The sequence below is a fragment of the Crocodylus porosus genome, unplaced genomic scaffold (genome assembly GCF_001723895.1).
Source record: "Crocodylus porosus isolate Cpor-Errol unplaced genomic scaffold, CroPor_comp1, whole genome shotgun sequence".
Taxonomy (NCBI): domain Eukaryota; kingdom Metazoa; phylum Chordata; order Crocodylia; family Crocodylidae; genus Crocodylus; species Crocodylus porosus.
In genome coordinates, this window is record NW_017728950.1 from 48,236,722 (window position 1) to 48,259,345 (window position 22,624).

Consider the following 22,624-nt stretch of genomic DNA (forward strand, 5'->3'; position numbering starts at 1 on the left):
TGGTTTGTGTAGTGGGACTTGGATTTGGCCCAATTCAGGGGACAGTGTTTCAATTTGCTGATTTGGATCACTGTCCCAATTCGATTCTGATTTGGTGAATCAGTGATTCAGCCATAGACACAGCTTTATATGTTATTTCTACATACATTGAGATACCAGGCATGGCTTATGAATGCTGAGATGGTGGGTCAGAGCGAGTGTCCCACAGGAGCATGCCCCCCCACTTCCGCGTGCTTGGTGGTGGACCTGGAAGTCAACTGGAAGTACTTCTGGTCCACTTCCAGGTCTGCTGCCAAGCATGAGGGGGACACCCCCACACTCAGCGATTGGCCTTGGGGGGGGTCAGGTGCCCCCCCAGACCCAGGAGGCACCACTCACTGAGCTGGGGGACAGGCAGCGGCCGTGCACTCCACGGCAGACCCAGAAGTGGACTGGAAGTGCTTCTGGTCCACTTCTGGATCCACTGCCAAGTGCTCTGGCCCCACCCCTGGTGCTCCTGTGGGATGCTCCATCCACCCTAGCATCTCAGAGTTCACAAGATGCCTGTACCTTGAGGTATGTAGAAAAAAACCATATAAAGCTGTGTCTATGTCTGAGTCATCAAATTTCTCCAAATCTCGCTGAATCAAATTGGAGATTGATGGGTCACCTGATTCAATCTGGATTCGGAGATTCGGCTGCCAAATCGGGCCGAATCGCCACCAAATCGAATCAGCAACTGAAGCTTCATACAGCCCTAATATATAATCTGTTTTATAAAACTTTCATTATTTAAACAATATCCTTGGCACCACAGATTTTGTTCTGGCAATTTTATCTTCCTGATCTGTCCTTTAATCCATTTCTTGTAAGTTTTCTGCTGATTCCTAGCAACCTCTCTCTCATCTTTATTTTGTCTTATTCCACATATCCTTTTTAAACACAGATGCATTTTTCCCTGGCCTTTTTTTTAAAAATCAATAACTGAACCAGTCCAAGGCAGAAAACTGACATGGAAGATTTTAGTCCAAATGGTTAAATTTTGCTAAAGTTAACCACAACTAAAAATAACGTGGGAAACGTTGGGCAATCTTAATTATGAGTGGCTACTGCTCCCTCTTGTAATTTGCTAATTTCTAGACAGGTTTTTCTCTGCAGTAATTGCAGAGGGGCATCTCAAACTTTAACATATAAACATGATAACAGACAAGGAGATGCTGTGGATTGATTGCATGTATTTGCAAAATCAACATCCATAGGTTAAAAAGCAAATATGAAACAGCTGATATTAACAACCATCTCCAGTTGAGCTCTATATGCAACTTCTGTTTTTTTAAAATATTTATTATTGCTCTTCTCATTACTGAATTTTATTTTTTTCCAAACATAAATATAAAATAGTAGCATATGGGAATAGCTAGTAGCCAACAACAGGGGGAAAAAATCAGAATCCAATACTTTCAATATGTGTTACCAATGAATAATTATTAAATTTTTCCATGTCTACTGAAAAAACCTTACTTAGGCCTTATGAGACTTCAATGTAATGGATATTTCCCATTTGTGTGAGTGATCTGAACATCAATCACTCTTCACAGGTGACATACCCTATACATATCCCACTTGTACATAGGCATAAACTACTGGATAATGTGTTACACAAATTAAGCAAGAACAAGACTGTAATAAAATATCTTCTCTCATAACATCCCTTTCTCCTTCTCCTCCCAGGAATAATATTAATACCATTTAATGCAGATTACCAACACCTATGTTCTATTTCCTCCCAACAGATGAGTATTTGCTATTTTATCCTTACAATGCTCAACACCTGCAATAGGAAGGGATGAACAGTATACAAAAGAGAAACTGGTTTTACTTCCAGACACTGTAGTTATTAATGGGCTTTAGTACGTCATGACTCTTATGAGGAGAAGCAGCATTTGGGAATGTTGCCTGCCTAATGGGAACTCTGGCAGCTAAAGGCCCTTCTCTATCAGCCCTTCTTAACCAGTGAAAGAAAATATTGCCTTCAGGCCTGCTTCCCAGGCCCACTGTGACTTTGAATTGACTCAAAGCCAGAGTATGATTCACAGATGTGCACAGTCTCCTTTTGGAGATGCAAATGAATGTCTAATATAAATTATACCATTTTGGTGATGGGCGTGGAGGGAAGTTCATATTTTGATAGTAGTAATAAGAGCTCAACCAAGGGAACACCAATGTTCTATCACATTGCCAATAATTACATGAAAGGAATGAATAAATTAACACTGCAGACTAAATTCTGCCCTTGGTTACAGCAGGATAAACCCATTCCACAGCTGCAACAAAAGGTAGAATCTGGAGCAGTACTGATAAAGCTAAAGAACAAATCAAACAGCAGACATAATGACTTATGTCATAACATCATTTATAGCCCGGAAGGACAGAAGCAAATGAATAAAGATGCAAGCCAGCTAAGCCTGGGATGTCATTTGTCATTGCAAGGAAATGCAGAGCTCCTTTTAGAAGTCTGTTACAATAAGCTAACAGAATTCTATGGAAAGCAGTGGTGGGAATATCAAGGACAAGCAGGCTGTTGTCAAACATAATTGGAAATAAAAAAACCCCCAGGATTGTCCTTAGCTTCTTGTGCCTGTCTAACAAAGAGCCTTTACAGGTGTGTATTGACATCATGCTAGTCCTCAGCTGATATTTCTTGTATTTTTTACCTATGGGCCTCAAATGCAAAGTTTAGATAAGGATAATGGTGTTCCAATTTGGGCTTAGAGGCTTCTAACCCTCTGTTTATTAACCTTCAGCCTTTAATCCTAAAATATTACAAAGGAAACTATGTATCATTATCTCCACATACAACCACAGAGTGCTGCATCTTGCTAAAGTTCACACAGCAAACTCAGGTCTCCAGTCCCAGCTCAATGCTCTACTCACTGGATTATGTTTCTGCTAAATTTGGATTGAGATTCCAGCAATCTCAGAGTCCAGGGTGGAGTTGTGATGGACCGTCTGGAGTCATTTCAGACCCCTCTCTTGTGTTTCTCTAGTATAAATACATAGCTTCAGTCCATTGCCACCAATCATAGAGCAATATAGCTAACAAAGAGATATGCATGCTTTAGAGCTACTTTATAGAAAAGTCTGAATTTGAAAGCAGCAAAAATTCCAGCTGGTTAGTAACTTTGTGTTGCATGGCACCTGAAAGCATTTACTGCAAAATCCACTCAACCTTGCTATTCAGAAATCATCTCTCTAACACTTCATTTCACAGGTAGGCAACTAACCAAACAATGAGAGGAAGATCACTGGCTGTCACTTCAAATGCACAAAGGTCTGCAAGTGAAGGAGGTGAGTAGGAGACAGACTTAGTACCCAAGGAAAGATGAAAAATAATACCTTGCTCTTAAATGCATTTGATTTTTCTCCAGGAAAAAATGTGACAATGATACATGTTGTAAAAACAGTAAGGGTTCAAAGTTATATCTTCATCAGACAACATTGAAATATTTCAATTACGTCATCATTTCTATTATAATTCCTCTATATTTCAGGAGCTAAAACCCCATCATGTGGGACTGAAATATAGTGTATGAGGGTTTAGGCTGAGGTTCATCTTTCTTAATGGACTTAAACTAAAGTTGAAATAAATCATTTGGGCATTTTAAATATGTGTGAGCCTGAGGCTGACATTAATTCCATTGGTATAAATTCAGAATAATGCAGCTGTCCTCAGTGGACTTCTCTGGATTTACACTGATACAACTGAGATTAGGATCTAGTACATGGAAAAAATGCTATATTGACTAAAGTTGTTCTCTTCTTTCTCTGAGATAGTTGTGAAAATGACCAGGTTAACCTTAAGACACATTGCTTTAATTCTCTGTCCTGTTGGAGAGTTTTAACTAAGCAGTTTAATATGCAGCTACACTAAACTGCTCTGATTTTTTTTAAGATCATCCACATAAAGGTTTTAAAACTATTATAAAAAACTACCTGAAGTGGTGGAACTTTTATGAACAAATTTTAGGCTGTATCTACTTGGGGAAATAGTTTTCACTTTAACAACAGATATTAATTTAAGCTAATATAATTGCTGTGTGACCCTGGGCAAGTCATGTAATTTCTCTCCCCCTTCATAACATGGGGGAAATAAAGCTTTTATGGGAGTACTGGAAGCCTTGAGATCCTCAAAAGAAACAAGCTGTGTGAATGCAAGTATAATTTTTCCTTAACGATATGAAAAAATACCCAGAGTTAGCATGGATTCATATTAACAGAGTAAAGCTGTGTATTGAGAAGTTCTTCATATAAGCCAGTGATAACAATAAAAAAATCCAGGTATTCTGAAATAAAAAAAATACAGTTCCAAAGAAGCAGTTAAAATCCATTCTATTAAATAAATGACATGGGTTTTAAACAGTCCTCAAACACCTATAGCAGCTAGCTACACAATGCCACCCATCATGTTGTTGTTATCTGAAATCACAACAACATACATAGTGACATAAATTAAGATGGTAGTTTAAAAGTGTAGATTTAGACAAGTTTCCTGCCTCAAGTCTTGTTAAAAATATTCTCAAAATGTACAACCATAGGCTGGGCCCATTAAGAGACCAAAGAGGTTTCTAACTCTTGGGAAATTAAATATTTTATATAAATAATTCTGAAAATAAAAATGTTAGACACTAAGACATGCCCTTCAAAATTATGAAGAGTCAGACTAAAACAAATTAACAAGTACAAATACAGAAACTAAAATCTCAGATGATGGAACTGGATGCTGAATTACCAGCTCACTTGCATATGTTTGTACTGTTCACTGAATAGCAGAGACTGAAAATAAATATTCTCAGTTTATCTCTGTTCCATCATCATGACACCCATCATATAGACACATATTTGTAAAAATGGGATGAAGAAGAATCAATATTCAAAGTAGCTACCCTGTGAGGCAGCAACAGTAACTCATAGGAAGGAGTGATCGCTCAGAAATGATTATCAGAGGGGACTGTGAATGGTCACAGCTGCTGTGGAAGTGTGAAGACCTTTCTGCATTTATTAAGCTGATATAAGCCTGCTGTGTCCTGAGACACCAGCAGGCCAGAAATTTCTGAAGAAGCAAGGCAAATAATTGTGATGTGTGTTCCTAAAGAAGCTGCAGTGTAACTTCTGTCTGGCTAATGAGGTGTTCTGGCAGCAGTGAACCAGCTTTGGTCCCTACACAGGATGGTGTATGGTTTTTCAAAGAATCTAGTGGAGAAGTTCTACAGACTAAAGGTCAGAAATCCTGCAGTATTGGAAAGGCCAGCTGAAAGTTCTCTTCTGTTTATCCTGTAGTAATGCTACGGCATTCAACAAGGCTGGAAGATGTTTTGACTTGTAGCAGGAGCCAAAAGAATGATAGTTCCCCCAATCGTGATTTCGGAAGTGCAAGATCCCGATTTCTGCATCCAGGATGAAGCCTATCCATTTATCAAATAATGTCACAATGTAAAATGCAAAGTGCATCTTGGCAACACTTATCCTTCTCAAGCTTTGCCAATCTGGAACTAGATGGGAGCAGAAGATTGACGGGGCCTAAATGAGCAAATGTAAAGAGGTAACTGACTGTGTAGTCCAGTGACAGTTTCTTCAGAAAACAACATGTCATAGGTCAAAATTTTTATTTTTAGCCAAAGACAGTGCAAGTAAAATGCAAAATGAGCTGTGGGAAACAGAGACTAAACCCAAGACCCCCCGGGCCCAGGCATGGGTATTGTCCACCAAGCTATAGGTGCTAAGAAAACCATGCATCAGCCTCTCTAGTTGAAGTTGTGACATGGGACAGACAGGAATGAGAGACATAATAGGCCACAATAGGAGGCTTTCAGAAGGAGCTGGGCTTTTTATAGCCTAGTGGTGTCATTAAGCCAGTTTGTCTGTTGCCCATCTTCCCTCGAACAGTAGGTTGTGGGTTCTGCGCCTGCACGTGGCTTCTGTCTGTTTCCGACTTTGTCATCATTGTTGAAGAAAAATGATGTAGTAGTCACTGGGAGCTTACACTTGCAGTAAAGGCATCAGAATTACCTCTCTGCGGGGAGAGAGATGCTAACCAACTCCTTTTCTTCATCGCTTAGTTGGGAGGGGGAGGGGAGTGTTGGTTACAGCCACATTGGTTTAAGGACATAGGCAGACAGGGTTATTTGGGCAAATGTGATATATTTTATTAAACCTACTGTTTTATTAGACCAATATTTTATTAGACCAATGTTTTCTTGTTTGTCTAAGTCCTTAGACCAACATGGCTACAATCAACACCCCCGAGTGATGAAAAAAAGGAGTTTGTTAACCTCATATAGATGTTGTGGACTGTTTTGTTACACTAGTGTCATTAGGTGCCTCACTTGAGTAGGAAAGACTTTAACCAAAACTGTTGTGCCACAAATCTAGCCTGAACTCCTTTAGCAGAACTGAATAGAGAAAGTTATTTTCTGAGCTGTCTACAGCCAGGCAGCATAGTTATCTGCTGACACTAGCAACAAGTTAGGGGTAGCAAAAAAGAAAATTTAGAAACATATTATGCTGCAGCAAACATTGCTTTGTGTTGTTGTTATTTTTCTTTCTGTGTGTCCTTCACCATAACTACATGTTTTTATTAGAATAATAGATCAGTTAGATATGATAGATAGATATGATATCTTTTATTAGACCAAATAACCTTATATTTACAAAAGGTTACACAAATAACCTTATCCTTTCTTTATCATGAAATTCAGATATATCCCAAATTTACAAAGGAGAAGTTACAAGAAATAAACATAAGCCCAACTACTAGATGTAAATCACCTCTAAATGCTGAGTTCCTCCAAATCTAGATCTCAATTTACGTAACTTAGGCTGTTATATTCTTGAAATCACAAAGTTTCAAGAAAATGTGTCTGTAAATGGTGGTTATAGCTACAAAAGTGGCTAGTTTTGTACATGTGGCAATTCCTCCTTCTGGGTTCTTTTCTTTCTACATAGCATATTTGTGACACTAATGGCAAAAGCATGTGAGATACTGTTGTGGGAAAACTGGGCCTGTTGTATCTTTCAGGCAAATTCTGTTTTGTTAAGTAAGGAAAATAATTATCTTGCCCCCCACACCAGTACCAGTATCAGAACCAAACAACTTACAAAGTTTTATTCTAAGCTAGCTCTTCCGTTTCCTGAACCAACAGTAAAATTGGCAGCTAAGTTCTGAATCTACAGTCATTAGGGATACAGTATAGAAGTAGAAAGGAGTTCGTTTTCCAAGACTGTGCTTGCAGAGCTGGCAGTTAGTAAAATCTTGTTGTGACTTGTGAACTGAGCAAATTTGATATGGGAGTCACCAGGGGAGAGAACAATACATATGGAACAGTAGGATTTCCTTTTTTTACAGTTGACTGTATTTTTCAGCTCATAACAAGCACGCTTTACCATCCAACTTTAATGTTATTGTTCGGTATCTCCTACATTTACGGAGTCTGTTATTTTCAAGCTCACTGTATTGAACATATATTGATCATATTCAGGACCCTGTTGAAGATTTTCAATCTCAAGCTGAAGATGAAGAGCAGATCCCAGTTGTATGAGATAGCATTTTATGACAGCTGGACATTCTGTCTATCCTACCGTTACCACTGTAACTCAAAATCTTGCATTATTTTGATATAGATTCTCCACAGCATTGTGAAGTTGCCAAGTAGTACTGACCCTATTTTGTAGATGGGAGAAGGAGGCACACAGAAAGACAGTGAATTATTCAAGGTTATACAGGCAATCTGTGACACAGCAGGGAATGAAACCCAGATCTCCTGAGGGTTGGCTACTGTCCTACTAATTGGCCCATCCTCTCCTTGAACTTTTAGCTATTCAAAGCAATAGTCTGTGAACATTATCTAGGGTCAGCATTACCCTCCCAGATTTAAATTAAATTCATTCACTCAGAACAGTAGCACCAAAATGTTGCATGTAGAGTGAATTCAAATACATAAGGCACAGACAGAAAAAGCAGCTACCAGTGTGAGGCCACCAACTAGGTATCTTCACTACACATAATGAAATATTTAACTTTTCTTTCGGTTTTTCTCTTTTTTAAGGTAATAGCTAAAATTCTTATAGTTGTAAATAGTGGCTAGATTTATGGCTCTTGTTTAAGATCCCAGTTCTTTTACATGTTTCTTGTGCTTCAGTCTCTCTTTAAATTCATTTGCTTTGCTTCATTCTAAAAAGCTGCAGCATCCCTTTCTGAAGCTGCCTTATAAATGCAATCCAAAACATTAATTTTATTATGTGCAGTGTGCATTGCAGTGCTGCTCCTTCTTTCACTGTTTTTATCCTCAGGTGTGTAATATGTTTGAAACCATTGCCATACATCAGGATTATTGTATTTCTCCTGATCTGAAAAAAACATGTGGGGCTGGTGGGTTGAAGCCTGAGGGAATCATTTATCAAATCTTTTCACATTTTTTTTCCATGCAACAGAAGCAACTAATCTGCAAGGAAGTATTTAAATAATGAAAGAGATGCCAAGGATCATCTTGCTATTTTAAAAGTGTTGGAAATATGTTCATTCTTCTTGTACTCTCTCTTACCCCCATGGCTTACAGATAATCACCTTTTATCTGCATTGCATCTTTAGACTCCAGTGTGCCTACAAGCCAAAGTATTCAAATTCACTGCATCAAGTACACGTAGTAACCGTGGTATTTTCCTGCCCTTAGATCAGAAGACACTACTGTATCTTGGTTAAAGAGGAATGGCACATGATATGTTTTTAATAACAACCCCTCTACTTTAACAGACATCATTTGAGGTTCAAAGTCCCGCTCAGTTAAAATTCAGCTTATCTACAGACAGGTTTTCAACCTGTGGTCCATGGACTCCTGGGGGTCTACAGACTATGTTTAAGGGGTCTGCAAAAGATGACCATGATCAATCAAAGTACGTGAATACCCACACTTACAATTGAAAGGGTTCTGCACCTCCATTCAATATTTTTAGGGGTCCACCAATAAAAAAAAAGGTTGAAAACCACTGGTTCAGAGTGTGGCTTTCAGGAGATGCTTTTAATTTCTAGTCATGTTCTCCAATGTAAAGAGCAGGAATAAGGAGCGGAAATGAGGAACACTGTTACTAATCTAAGTCTATAACTTTCAGCATACCTGTCCAAAATGAAAGCACAAGACCATTTCTATCAGGCACTGAGTATATTTTCTGTCTGTCAGTGCTCTGAGTATACTGTTGTCATGTATTGGCTGCATCTTGCCTGGACTGTAATCTCCTTAGAGAGCTGGAATGATTTCTTACTAGAATGTCCAGCACCAAGAAGCCCTAATAATTTCTGGGGCTTTCCAGCATAACAGTAACCATAAACATGGCTTGTTAACAATTGCTAACATTTCAAACCTGAGCCTGAGAGTCCAGAGCAAAAATTTTCAAATGGACCCCAATCTATAATGGGCTGAATCAGCTTCCCAGATCTCAACACCTCTCAGATGAATGGCTGGATCTGAACTTGACATATTCCCTGCCTCTCCTTTTCTCTCTTTCTGTGTCTCTGTCTCTCTCTTTCTATTCAAGTTGTAAGGATCCACACTTACCTATGAGGACAGAACTCCCAGGGTTTAGAGTCAGTCTTGTTCCTGAAGGAGAGGTCATCACTGAAGTAACACCTGGCTCTGTGACTAAAAGCATTGTTGTCAAGTCTTCTAAATGAAGGAGGGGTCGTGGGGGGTCTGGAAATAAATTGAGAGATGGAGATGACGAGCAAGGCTATAACAGGGAAGCACTCAAGGACATTAGAAACCATCCCTCCTATTTTTCATTGTTTTGAAACAGCAACATTTCAAAGGATGTGTACCAAGTGGTGTGGGTGCCTGATGTACCAGGTAGGTGCAGCAGTACAGATGCAATTAAAATAATATCTAATGTCAGGCATAAGCCAACAATAGCCAAGAAATTCTTTAAGGCTACTCTGCCATCCTTGATTCTTGTGACAAGGCACAGCAGCAGATGTTGTTCTCTAGCAAATACAGTCACTCAGAACAAATGGTAAACTCACACAGCATAGCTACTGTTAATACACAGGTGATATCTGGTGACCCAGAGTTGTTTCCACTATTTCTTTTTCTTGAGCAACTGAAAAATGGGTTGCCTACAAATGATCCTGAAGCACTGGGAGTAATTTTGCATCTTTAACAAAAAAGTGATCTTTTTCTGGGACCTATTTGCTCTGAAACCAAATGGGAATTATGATCTGGGAGGTTTTCTTTTTTAAATATATGAATATAGTTTTTAGACTTAGTTTTTAGGGTTGGTCTGAAGTCACTGGTATTCCATGTGAACACTAGAAGGGCACTGCCCTTAAGATTTTGAGAATGTTCAGCTTTAAAATGTGTTTCTAAAGCAGCAGCATCCACAGTGCCTAGACTTGCCTTGAAAGTTCAGTCTTAGCTGTGAATCAAAGGAGGCAATATGCTAAAGCATGAAAACTGACATCTGTGACAGATACTTTGTAAATGCATTGTTGCAACAATGTATGTACAGTTACAAAACATGCATACTTAATTACTAGGCATACAGTAGCATTTACATTATCTGGCCCTGTGTAACTCTTCCACCTGTGCTTGGGGCCTGACCATGTCTTTCCAAACTCACCCAGCTAAACTTTCAGCCTGCTACAATGAAACCCAAAACAAAGTACACTTTTACTGTTTTGTAAAATTGCACAGGGTTTATGCATCCGTTAGTGAGGTGTGAAATTGGTCAGTGTCACTTAGTGATTTATAAGAGTGGCTGCTTCTCAGAAGTGGTGTGGTATACAGGGCAGAGAGCTACTACCTTCCTTTTTGGAGTGCCCGTTGGGTGCATGTTTGACAGTTCTTTGCTTGGCCATAAAATCTAAATGTGCAAGAATGAAAAATTAGTATTATTTTTTTTTCCCTGATAAAAGTTTTTTTCTTCCCCAAGCTCTTGTTCCTGGTTTGATGGCCTGTGCTGCAAATACAATTGGAATATATTCCTTCTGCAGAGAATAAAGATGCTTAGTCACTCTTTCCTCCCTTATGCTCCCTGATTAGTTCAGCATAGTTAGAAGTCTGTGGGGTTGCAGGTGATGTTAATCCTGTAACACCAGCAAAAGTAAGGACAAGAAGTCCTTCCAAGGCAACATGCATTCCTGTGGCTTACCAAGAATCATCAGCTGCGTACTCTCAGTCACTTCCCCATGAAGATTGACTGCCTTGCAAGAGTAGGATCCCTGATCAGATAAAGATGCATCTGCAATCAGCAGTGATCCATCATGTAGATGGTGTGGAGGGCCCAGCTGGATCTGATCCTTAAGCCAAGCAACTTCTACTTCAGGTACACCTGGAAAGGTAGTGGCAAGGGTGGAGCAGGGGGAAAGGTATAAGATGCTGGATGACAATATTTCCATTAGGGACAGACAAAGCATTTGGCATAGAATAATCATATCAAGCTTTTGTACCCTACTTGTAGCCCAACAATTTTTAATATTCAAGAGAGTTTGGTAATTTTTTTTTTACTTCATCTCTCTTTACATTTCCTAGAGCTACTTGAGAATGCAAACAAAGGCCACATACTTTTTTGAAAGTGGCTTTTCCACCAACACTTACCATCTGACTAGAAGCAAACAGCATCATGTGAAATCCCAAGAAAAAACAATGCTTTTTGGTCCAACTCATCAGAAGGAAGAGGCATGCCCTCTTACGTAGGTTTGTTTCATGTCACAGTCTAACATGAGGGCAATCTATCTATGCAGGATACATCATATCCCCCGGCAACTCCAAAATGGAGGACTCTCATTTTCATTCAAAGGTTTCTAAGAAATGCCACTGTAGGCTATTCTGCACTGCACAATACTGTGCAGACAGAGAAGGAAAGGATAAATCAGTTTAAGCAGTTTATCTACTGGAGCTGCGTTTTGCTATGGAATAATTCAGATATCCATATGTTTGACTCAAATTTCAGTAACTTGCTAACCTGATCCAGAAGTTCCCCACATTTTTCATAGCATGGCACACATCTGAATAGAGCAACTGTTTTGTGGCCACACACATGTTCATATACAGCTATTCTAGTAGCAGTTGCTTCCAGAGCAAAACACTACCAGGAACACACTCTGAGGTGAGCTAGAAGCAGACAGCACAGAGCAGGAACTAGCATCATGAAATCAGACAGCTGTCTGAGGATCAGCAGCAAGCATTCCATGGACCACCAGCTTGAGAACTGCTGGGTTGGTGGTCGTTTGGCTCAGGCTGAAGAGTCTCTTCCTAGGGACTGTTACCTAAATGAGAACTGCCTGTTTCTGACTGTTCAGAACAACAGAGCTTTCTTGCAAGTTAATGGCTGAATACAGCTGGAAAAATGTAAAGTCTATGTGAAGATTTCCAGTAGTTTAGAAAAACTAGTTACTTTTGCAGAGTGAAAGATCAAACTCCCTATGTTCCATTCTACCCCAATGAAACTGGCAAGGATAGCACTGAAGAATTTAAGCAGGGTTTGAAGTTTGCTTGTCTGTTTTCCCATTTTGTACAACAAATAATCAAGCAACTGCCTCATCTGGCATCACTGGTTTATCAGTTTTCTTCATTAGACAGTTCAAATATTAAGATTTTTGCCTCTAAATCACTGGCCCAAGCCAGCCCAGATCAGGTATTTCATTGCCAGCTGATAGCAGCTCATGTGAAAAGAACCCCATTACAATTGGCAGTTTCCTTGCTAATCAGAGAAAGACCATGTGGGCATGGAGAATAAAAATGGGCACGGAGAATAAACAGCCCATTCATCTGTTGTGGTTAGGCAATTCTCAGCAACTAGCTGATTCCAAGATTTTTACTCAGCCAGTAAGCGCTATACCAGCAGTATCGAGCAGCCAGAACTTGACAGACAGCTGATTTCCCTCTGAACTATCAGAGCATTCTTGCAGTTTTCCATCCTCTGCACCACTTTGTAACTTTGGTGGGATGCAAGAGGGCACACTTTTGACAGGATTGTGGCTCTGTAGGTGGGGGGGGGGCAGAGGATTTAATCTGTTGTGGAGGATGGCATATGAGGCAAGTAGCACATTCCCTACTTTGGTATGGGGCTGCATGAAAGTCAGGGGCTTCACACACATACAGTCTGAATCCACGTTTCTTGTACTATCAGATATCATTTAAGGTACAGACAATACTCTGTCATGCTTTTCTATCCTTCCTATGACTGATTGATAATTTTGTGTTACCCATAAATTAATTATTTTACAATGAGAGTGTTTTGGCCTCTTTCCTAACCTTGAGGGCTAGTTTTCAGCTGGTTCCTATTCTTTAAAACACATCTCATTCTGGTGGCAGTTAAAACTTTTTCCAACTCTCCACGAAATACCAAGGTGAAGTTCCCAGGAAAAGCCACACCCTCACTGGATAAAGAACAACTCCAAGTCCAATTTATTCAAGGCTGCAGGTTTATTGTATATCCCTTGCAAAACTGGGGAGTCAAAAGGCTTGGATCTGGCAGGAGAAGAAGAGAGAATGGAGACTCTTTCAATTTGTTGAAGTCCTTGAGAGCAGTAAAGAATGGCTGGTCCAGCAACCACCTTTGAGTTCTGTTCTAATACAGGCATGATCACCCCATAGTAGACATTTTCTCCCTGAAAGCTGTATGACTGCAGGCAGCTTACAAGTCATATCTTCACATTAACTCCAGTGCTGGTGCCAAGCACTGAAAAAATCATGCGTGAGAGACCTCAGAGAATTATGTGATCAACTTAAAACGGTGAGATGATTTAAAAAGAGAAAAAATTCACAATATTTTTCTTTCTTTCTTGGTTCTAAACTTGTATGCACTTGGGTCATGCTTTTTTCCCTGCAATTCTAAAAGTTAAATATTTACTTTTTAGGAGGTGAGATTCTTTCATCACAGGGCTCCAGAAACTATGACTCATAAGAAGCTACACCAACATTAGACATCCAGATTAGTTCACGTCTTTGCAGGCAGCTACTGTCTGTTCAGATAGGGCCAAACCCTTAAATGCTTACACTTCCTTTACTCTGGTAAAACTCCCATTCCCATCAAAGGAAGTTTTGCTCGAGTAACAAGACTGAAGGATTTGGTTCACCCTGCTGTTGTTCAATCTGTGGCTGCATTTGCTACAAAACAGCACATCTGCAAAAGCACTTCTCTGATGACCTGCACAGAAGGGCTATTCTTCCTTCCCTCTTTAATCTAAAGCTTCCAGGGTAAACAAATGAATCTAAACCAAATGTTACAGCTGTGCCCCACAAATTGGATGGGGGAGGATGAGAAGAAATGTACATGTCAGTGTATCCTTCTCACACGAGTGGCTTATACAGGTTTAGTCTAATGAAATGGGTAATGAAACCAAGGTCACAGCAGGCTGGCAAGCACTTCAAAAACACCAATATAAAGATGCAGGTGCAAATGTGAGTAAAACTATTCTTCCGACTGACACTAGGGGGAGCAAGAGCCTTTCAGTCAGCCCTAGCTCTAGGTTTTTGCCAGATGGCTGTCCGCAAGGGTATAATGGAAACAAGGTAAATGTAGGTTTACAATAAGGAGAGAATGCTAACTTTTAAAAAATGAAATAATAATAAAAAATTAATGGATGAGAAAAGCAAGCAGAAAGCCAGTGCCTCCTATAAGAAGCTGTAGTGCAGTATTTTCCAAAACAAAGAAGGAGAAAGCAGTCTGAAAATAAAGTTGTAGGGTCAGATATTCTGTTTGTGTAAACCAGTACCATTGCATTAGCTTTCATAAACCACAAGAATTTATCCTAGTGAGAACACAGGCTTCATGAATTACCCTTTGGAAGCAAGTTTCTTTTGTTGTTATGAACGTCTCTGTTGTTGGAGGCATCACATGAGGAATACTTGCCCTACAGTTAGAGAATATTTCCAAACAGTAGTTATAACCCAGAAAGCCCTCCCTTCTCTCCATTTCTCTTCAGTAGCTAACTGGAAATAGCTATCAACCCCTACCTTTTAGTGGAGTTAGTTTTCTTAGTACAGAAAGGCTGGTGTAAGTGACAAGCAGCGTGATAACTGTGCTTTAGCTTTATGATGTGTATGTTCTCTGGAATGCAGCAAAGTAAGCTGGGTCCTACCAGTTTCCAAGGCCATAATATTCTGTAATAGTACTAAATACTTTTGCTTATGGTGTGGCAGTCTGATGCTTGTGAACAGGAACAGACATGGCTTAAACAGAAAAATCAGGACACACCCTCTTCCCCATACCAAACCCTGTAGAGTCTGAATGACAAACTGGGATAATTTTAAGGAAGAGGTGGAGGACTTTAGAAGTATAAACACACACAGAAGAGAGACAGAGGATGTTTGTGAAAGCTAAAGGTGTATCCAGGGAGGGGTACAGCGCTACCATAGTCTGGGGGGGGGGGGGCTATGTGCCACCCCCCCCCTTTACTTTTAGAATTGCAGGGGGAAAAAAAAGCATGACCCACTTCTAGATCTGCCTAGGGTGGGAAATATTGACGTTTCAAGTTTTTCTTTCAAAAACATCAGGGACAATGGATCAGATTGTTAAAACTGGGCACCTTTTGGCATCCAGCACTGTTTCTAATCATAGCCACACCCATTTAGAGCGTGTCTCTACTGCCTCTGTAGCAAGTCCAGGAACACAGCCTAGAAGCAATCTCCCCATTCACTCACTCCCACTCTACTCATGCCAGAGCCTGCAAACTGGGCAGCACAACTATTTTAGTACAGCCCTAAGCATGTACTGAGTATCCTTCTTGGCATGTGCTCTGATCCATTTTAAGAGGACTACGATGTCCAGTGCAAGGGTTTGGTATGCACAGAGAAGGAGAGAGTGGGCAGCATGCACTTTTGTTAGTGCAGACATGACATTAGACATCCAAATGCCTGCCATGTAAATGCAGTCAAAACATGTATGTACAGGATCTGATCCAATGGCTCACTGTAGAAAGCTTCACACTAACATCTACATGAGCTAAAATGCATCCCCAATTCATTTTGGGGGAAAATGTGAGTCCACCATTCCTGAATCTGCAGATTTAACCACAAAAAAAGTGGTTGAATACCAATGGACTAAAAATCTACTTTCTGAGAATCACTGCCACATGTAGGTTGTTTAGTGGATAGGAGTTGTTTCCCTTAGGCTCAATAGTAGGGGAGCCTGGGACTGGCTACAAGCCCCTAGCATCTCTTTTAAACATACCTCAGCCACAGTGGAGTAGGTATCAAGTCATATGTGGCATGTCTACATGTGACCTTTAATGCAGATTAACCTACTTTAATGTACACTGATGCACATTTAATGCACTGAAAAAAACTTGCTATTTAGTTAATGCACAGTAAAATAGGCCAATGTGCATTACGCATTGCTTAAAACCCATGGGCAGTTTTATATATGTACCGGGGTGAAGGGCTGGTGCTTGAGTTAGAGTGGATCCGAGAGCCACTCTAATTAAAGCACCATTGTGTCTCATGTATCAGCATTCTTGCACTTCAAAATGGCGGTGAGGGCACTAGAACAAAGCTCATTCAAAGAGCTTTACTTCAAGCGCTCCCACAACCATTTTTAAGCATGGGGATGCTGATACACAAGACACAGGAGGCTGCTGGAGAGCAGTAAATTGCCATGCTTCAGCAGGCTCAATTAAGTCTGCTCCGACATGCTGGAATTCCTAACATGGTGGAGAGCAGCCTCCATGCCTGTGTATAGGGTACCTGTGCTCTTTACTTAATGCACATTAAGACAGTCTAATGCACATTTTCCTAGTACCTCATAATAGAAGTACTAGATTTAATGCACATCACCTAAAGCACGTTAATTGCAAATGTAGACATGCCCACAAATTGCAATATGATTTTCTGATGAGACTTATTTTGACAGCTTAATTAAACTTAGAGTTGAGTTCTCCTGGGGAAAGAAGAAGAGAATTTGGTTCTACAGCCACACATGCTTCAGGCCAAATTCATCCTTAGTGCAACTCTTCAGTTATACAGAGGATCAATTAGGCCTCTTGTTTTGTAATGGCTTGTTCCAACATCTACAGATTACAGTTCAGAGTACAGAATGTGTCAGCACCTGTGCCTACAAAAAGAAATTAGAGACCTATATAAAAACAATTCCCAAGTTCTGGTAACAGTCCCTTTCATTATCTCTTATTTGAAAGAAACCTTATCAGTGCCTGTTAGCAGCCAGCCTGTATTCCTGTCTCCTGGCAGCAACAGCCTTAGCAAATGTCATAATTAAGCCTTGTATCTAGTATTTCTTTTATATATGCTTGTCCTGCAGATTTTCATTAAAAGCCTCTCAACATGAGCCAGAACTGCACGCTACACCCAGATGAAGACCTCTCCCACAGGCACTTCAGAATAGCCCAACTGCTTACCCAAAGCTTCTGAGGATAAGACGAACTGGGCAGTCACTTCAAAGGAAAGAATACCCTGAGAATCCTTTTTGGAGCAATCTTTAATTGTTTTACTGTGTGGCAAGGTGGGGCTCCCTGACTAGCTACAGTGCCAGTTTCCGCACTTACTTTGAGCATGCCACCTAACTGTCTTGCCCTCCATGCCTTGTTGGTAATTAAGCTAATTAAGGCAGGAGGCTGCCATTCTTGCCCCAATGCCAGGGGGCACCATCTGCAGTTCCGTTCCTCCCCTACACCACAGCCCAAGCCTCACAGATGGCATCCAGATGACAATATGCTCCTGGCCTATGGCCAGACCAAGCTTAGGCCTCATTGTCAGGCCTCAGACACACACACTCATGCCGCCCTCCTCTCACTAGGGCCTCTCACACTCCACCCTCTCTCACAGGGTCTCTTTCACATTTCGACAACTCGTACTGCCTTGCTCCCTCTTGTAACACTGCAGGATGCTTAGGCAAGCACTTTCCTAACAATATAGTATTGTTATAAGATATATAGCTCATTGCGTGAGAAAAAAAGGCTGCAGACCACCAGCTATCGTTAGGAGATAAAGCAGAAGTTAAGACCTTGGAGATGGTGAAGTAATCAGCAAGAGACGGCAAGTGACTGAGAGAAGCAGGGGTCAGGGTCTTGGGCATGCATTCTTAGCAAAAAGACATGTAAATACATGAAATGCATAGGTAATTCCATGCTAATTAAATAAACAGTAAACAGAGGTGGAGCTTAAGATGGGAAAGAATAAGGGTGGAACAAAGGTGGGGTAGATGCTAATAAGCATCAACCAAGGTGTGTAAATATAGAAAGAACTAATGGTTGCTGTGGCTCCCCGGTTTGTTGGAGCTAGCCCGAATCTGTCTCCATTTTGAATAAAGCTGTTGGAAGAAGCAATGTGTGCACTGTTCCATTGTCTCCCTAGTCACTGGCCAACGCATGGAGTCGAGGTCTAACAGTGTACACCACACAACTGAATTTTGAATTAAAGGACAAAATCCTCATCTCACATTTCAGCTACTCTGCATCAGGGATAAGAGAAATGGCACACCTCCATGCCATTCAATTCCAGTGCTCCCGGTGTAGGGGGAGACTGTGGAAAGGATGTGGCATGGCTAAAACACCTTGTCTAGGTAGCACAATAGTTTTCAGGGCACTGTAAGTATCAAACATAATTTAGAGCAGCTGCTCAAAATTATATTGCATGAGAAAGATCATTTGGGACCAACTTTATCTCCCGTTCCTTTTGGGTTCTCTACCAAATACTGCTCACTTGATCAAAGGGTTCTGGCCCATGCAGCACTAAATCCAATGTTGTAAATTCCATTATTTAAAGGCAATTATTCTGGTTTTATTGGTTGGCTTTCTTGCACTCGTTTATCTAACTACTCACTAACTGTCCACTTCTTTCTGTCTGCATAAGGAACAACACCTTTCATTACAGCCTCCACCCCAATGTACTGGCTGTGTGTGATACTCTTCCCATCCATTATCAAGTACGTATTCTCTTTGGCAATGCTATATGAATACTGTTTTGATATGTATTATTTTTATATGCATATTCACACATTTTGTTATCCTGGGCAGATATATCTCTAGATGCAAGAACAGTGGTGATGAATATTTCAAATGACAAATACAGCAATGGCCCCATTTGTGTATTTAGATGATAAGAAGCCAGGGTACAGGGAATTTCAGCTTTCATATTTCATAATGAAAGGTTAGGCACTAGGAGTCAATTTCCCTAAAAGATGTGCACAACTATTGTCTTTTATGGGGATTTTACACTTACATATGAAGCAGCTGGCATTGGCCACTGTCAGAGGCAAGATATCAGGGTAAATAGGCCAGTGATCTGATGTGGTATGGCAATTCCTATAATCCTATCATGTGAAAGTAAAGAAAAAGTTTGCATGAGACCCATAAAGCTGAATCCACAAAGCTTCATGCCTTTCTGCACAGAGGTACTAGTATACTAAGAAACCCCGGTAGAAAGGTAGAGATAATAAAGCACCCCATATCTGTTCACCATAAGGACTGAGTCACTTCTCACCTGCAACTTGGCAGATAATGGTAACATTTGCTCCCTGGATTGTTTTCACTGTGCTTCCAATGTCAGCAGTAACAGCAGGCAAGTCTGTGTTGACCACAATAGTTCTTGATGCCTTTATCAGTGGTTTTCCTGTGTAAAAGAAAAATGTCATTTCACAAAGTAAAGTACTCAACTTGTCACAAGGGCAGACTCTAAACAACATGTCTGGCATGAAAGCAGAAGTAGACATTATAGGACAGGTGTCCATCAGTGGGTAATGCCGGTGGGTGGGGCCACCTGATCCTGGCCTCTATGATATCATGAAGGAGTTGCTCGATTCCTTAGTTAAAGCTGCTTTGGAAAAAAAACCAACAAACCCAAATCAGAGACAGAATAGTATTAAAGTCAAGCCAGCACATACGAGAACCAGCTGAAACAATAAACAGCAATGCAACTGCAGCTGCAGCAAGCTGTTTGTCTTGATTCTGCAAGCCAGATGCTACTTTTTGCCAAAGGCCAAACACAGGACAATGATGCCAAATGATGGATACCAGCACTGTAGCTGCACTGGAGACTTATAGCCACACGCGATCCGCTTCCTTAGCATCTGCCATGTTTTCCATAATCTCAGGTTTAGGTTTTAGAGTTAGTGAAGGAAATAACTGACAGTAACAGAAATAAGATGGCATCAGTATTGTGAGAAAGCAAGGTAACCTTGTACCTAAAGTGATGGACAAAGCATTAGTTCCTATTGACCACCCTACTATTTGAATTTAACTTGAGGATTATGTGCATGGACTTTAATAAAAGTTCTGATAAAGTCCCACGCAACAGTCTGATAAATGACTTGGAAAAACATGGGCTAGAAATGTTGAAAACCAAAAGCAGTGGGATAGACTTCCCAGGGGAATTCTGGAATCCCCTTCATCAGAGGTTTTCAAAGGTGAATGGTTAAGCATTCGGCCGGGGTGGTTTAGGAGTAGGTCCCTGCAATCATGAAAGAAGTTTGCCACCTACTGAGGTTCTTTCCCTCCCTTTGCTTTTCTTTTCCATGCATGCTAGTCTAAGATACCTTCAGCCTGACTGGGTGATGACACCCTTAATGCAAACAGCAGGCATCTAGAAGGAGAGAGAAAAGGGCAGGATTCACAGCAAGCCCAGCACTCAGGTAGCTAAGCCCAGCTGAGACTCAAGGCACATCTACACTTGAATTGGGTCATGGTAGACAATGGCTCTGTTAAACGTACACTTCTCACACTCCACATACTGAAAGAAATGCCCAGGGTGCACCCAGCACCATTATCAGTCTTGGGCTTGCTTCAGTGTTACCTCCCTCAGAGATACTATCTTATTAGGTTGCCTGCAGGCTCAGGCAGGCAGACCTTACCTACCTCAGTGACATTCAAACCATGTTCTTGATTTTACCGTCACTAACATAAAAGCTCGAAACAAAACTGTTTTTAATGAAAGCTTAGATTTTGATGTCATCATGTGACTCCAGATGGCAGGTATCTAGAGTACCAGTGATTTAATCTGGCTATAAATCTGCAGTGATAGCAGAGTGGGACACATTTAGATAGTGTGGGTAAAGGGAAGACAGAGAGAGAGAAAAAAAAAAGAAACTTGTTTTGATTGGATAATTGCAATTTTGGAAATCTGATTTTGACCAGTCTCCTTCAGTTGCCCCTAATTAAAACTTCCAGGTGGATCTGTAGTACTTCCAGAACTGCTAAAAGGCATATTTTATATTGAAACATTACTGTATCAATCTAGGTGCCTATGGTGTATCATCTATGGGTAATATGAAGGAAGAAACATTTCACTTGACAGAAGTGCTTGCAAAGTTTGTATCTTTTTGTATGTTTTACTGTAGCAACTAAAATCATAAAAGGCAAGAAACCACAAACGGCAACTAACTTTTTATTTTCCCAGTGGGATTTCCATCATCACATTAAAATTGGTTAATTTTTTATCCAATAAAGAGTAGCTGGCAGTGTATTTCTCCCCTCTCTGCATTTGCTAAACTAATCAGAAGGGCCAAGTGACAAGTCCTTCATTTAAAATGAAATAATCCTTCCTCAAATGTTCTAATTCCTCTAAAAACACATTCAAGCTTTCAGTTCTTTTAGGAAAAAACCTGTTTTGTGCCAAAATAGTTTTGCTGACTCAATTTAAAACCTACGCATTATCTGAGCCCTGTAACTCTGGCCTCATTTTACAAGATGCTGAGAATTCTCAACTCCTGATGGGAGGAGTGCCTTGCAGGAGCTCAGCACCAACCAAGAACACGACCAGGAGGTTTGAGTTGTTTATTAAGTTATGGAAAAATCAAGCTATCCCCCTAATAATTACTTCTAAAAGAAGGGCTGATGGTATTTATAGTTCAATGCTGAACATTGCATATGCCTTTCTACAGTCTGAGAATGATTTGTTTCCAGAAATTGCTTGGGATCTGAATGCTGATTTGACTGAAAGGGCTTCCAAACCCTAGGGATTCACTCATTAGGACCGTAAAGAAAGCAAAACTTGTTCATGTTGCTACTTCACAAAGTATACAGCTTTAGAACTGAAAATTAAATCTATCTCCATGTGTAACTCCAGAGTTATATTCATAAGAGCTTTGTGTGGTATTCATAGTATTGTACATGTATTTTAGGGCTTTCCACAAGTTTTAGAGAGGAATGACACCACTGAATTCAACAGAGATATTGGATCTAGATTTGCATTGGTGTAAGTAGAATCACTCCCTTAGTTTTTCCTACCTTTAAATATTTAAACCTTTGCTTAAAATTGATTTAACTCCTCCTTTTTCACTCCAAGTGATCTAGCTGATTCTGCTTCATGGGTTGGGTGAAGTATCTTTCCAGTCTTGCCAATCAACTTTATTACTTAAAGTGAAAGAGCTGTTTTCATCCCAGGCCATCACTGCATTTTCTGTGTCTGTCCCACTGTTCCCCAAATCAAGAGCCACCCATTTCAAAGCTCAGTGGTATGTATACCTATGCCTCTATAGTCAACAACTATCTTGCTGGCTGCTGTTGCTTGCTTAGACACATATTAGAGTGGGGGAGTACTGAAATGCGAGAGGACTGCAATGTTAGTTGTAGAACTTCAAGTGATACAACCTTATTGACAATTTTCCACAAATATTTCTTGCTTTTACTCTGTGGCAAATAGATGCCACT

At 40.3% G+C, this 22,624-nt stretch overlaps 1 protein-coding gene across 10 annotated transcripts in view; it reads right to left on the reverse strand.

Moving 5' to 3' along the window:
* The window catches only part of ADAMTSL1 (ADAMTS like 1), a 639,880-nt gene that overhangs the window by 21,853 nt on the left and 595,403 nt on the right, over positions 1–22,624 (reverse strand). For all 10 annotated transcript variants that reach the window (XR_002104654.1, XM_019554877.1, XM_019554882.1 and 7 more), the window contains 3 exons: positions 19,461–19,589; positions 11,173–11,352; positions 9,585–9,719 (listed from right to left, as the gene is read on the reverse strand). Coding sequence is in view for 9 of the 10 variants with exons in the window: in XM_019554877.1 (XP_019410422.1) it covers positions 9,585–9,719; positions 11,173–11,352; positions 19,461–19,589 (444 nt within the window). In the remaining variant the exon portion in view is untranslated. The remainder of the gene's footprint in view (positions 1–9,584; positions 9,720–11,172; positions 11,353–19,460; positions 19,590–22,624) is intronic.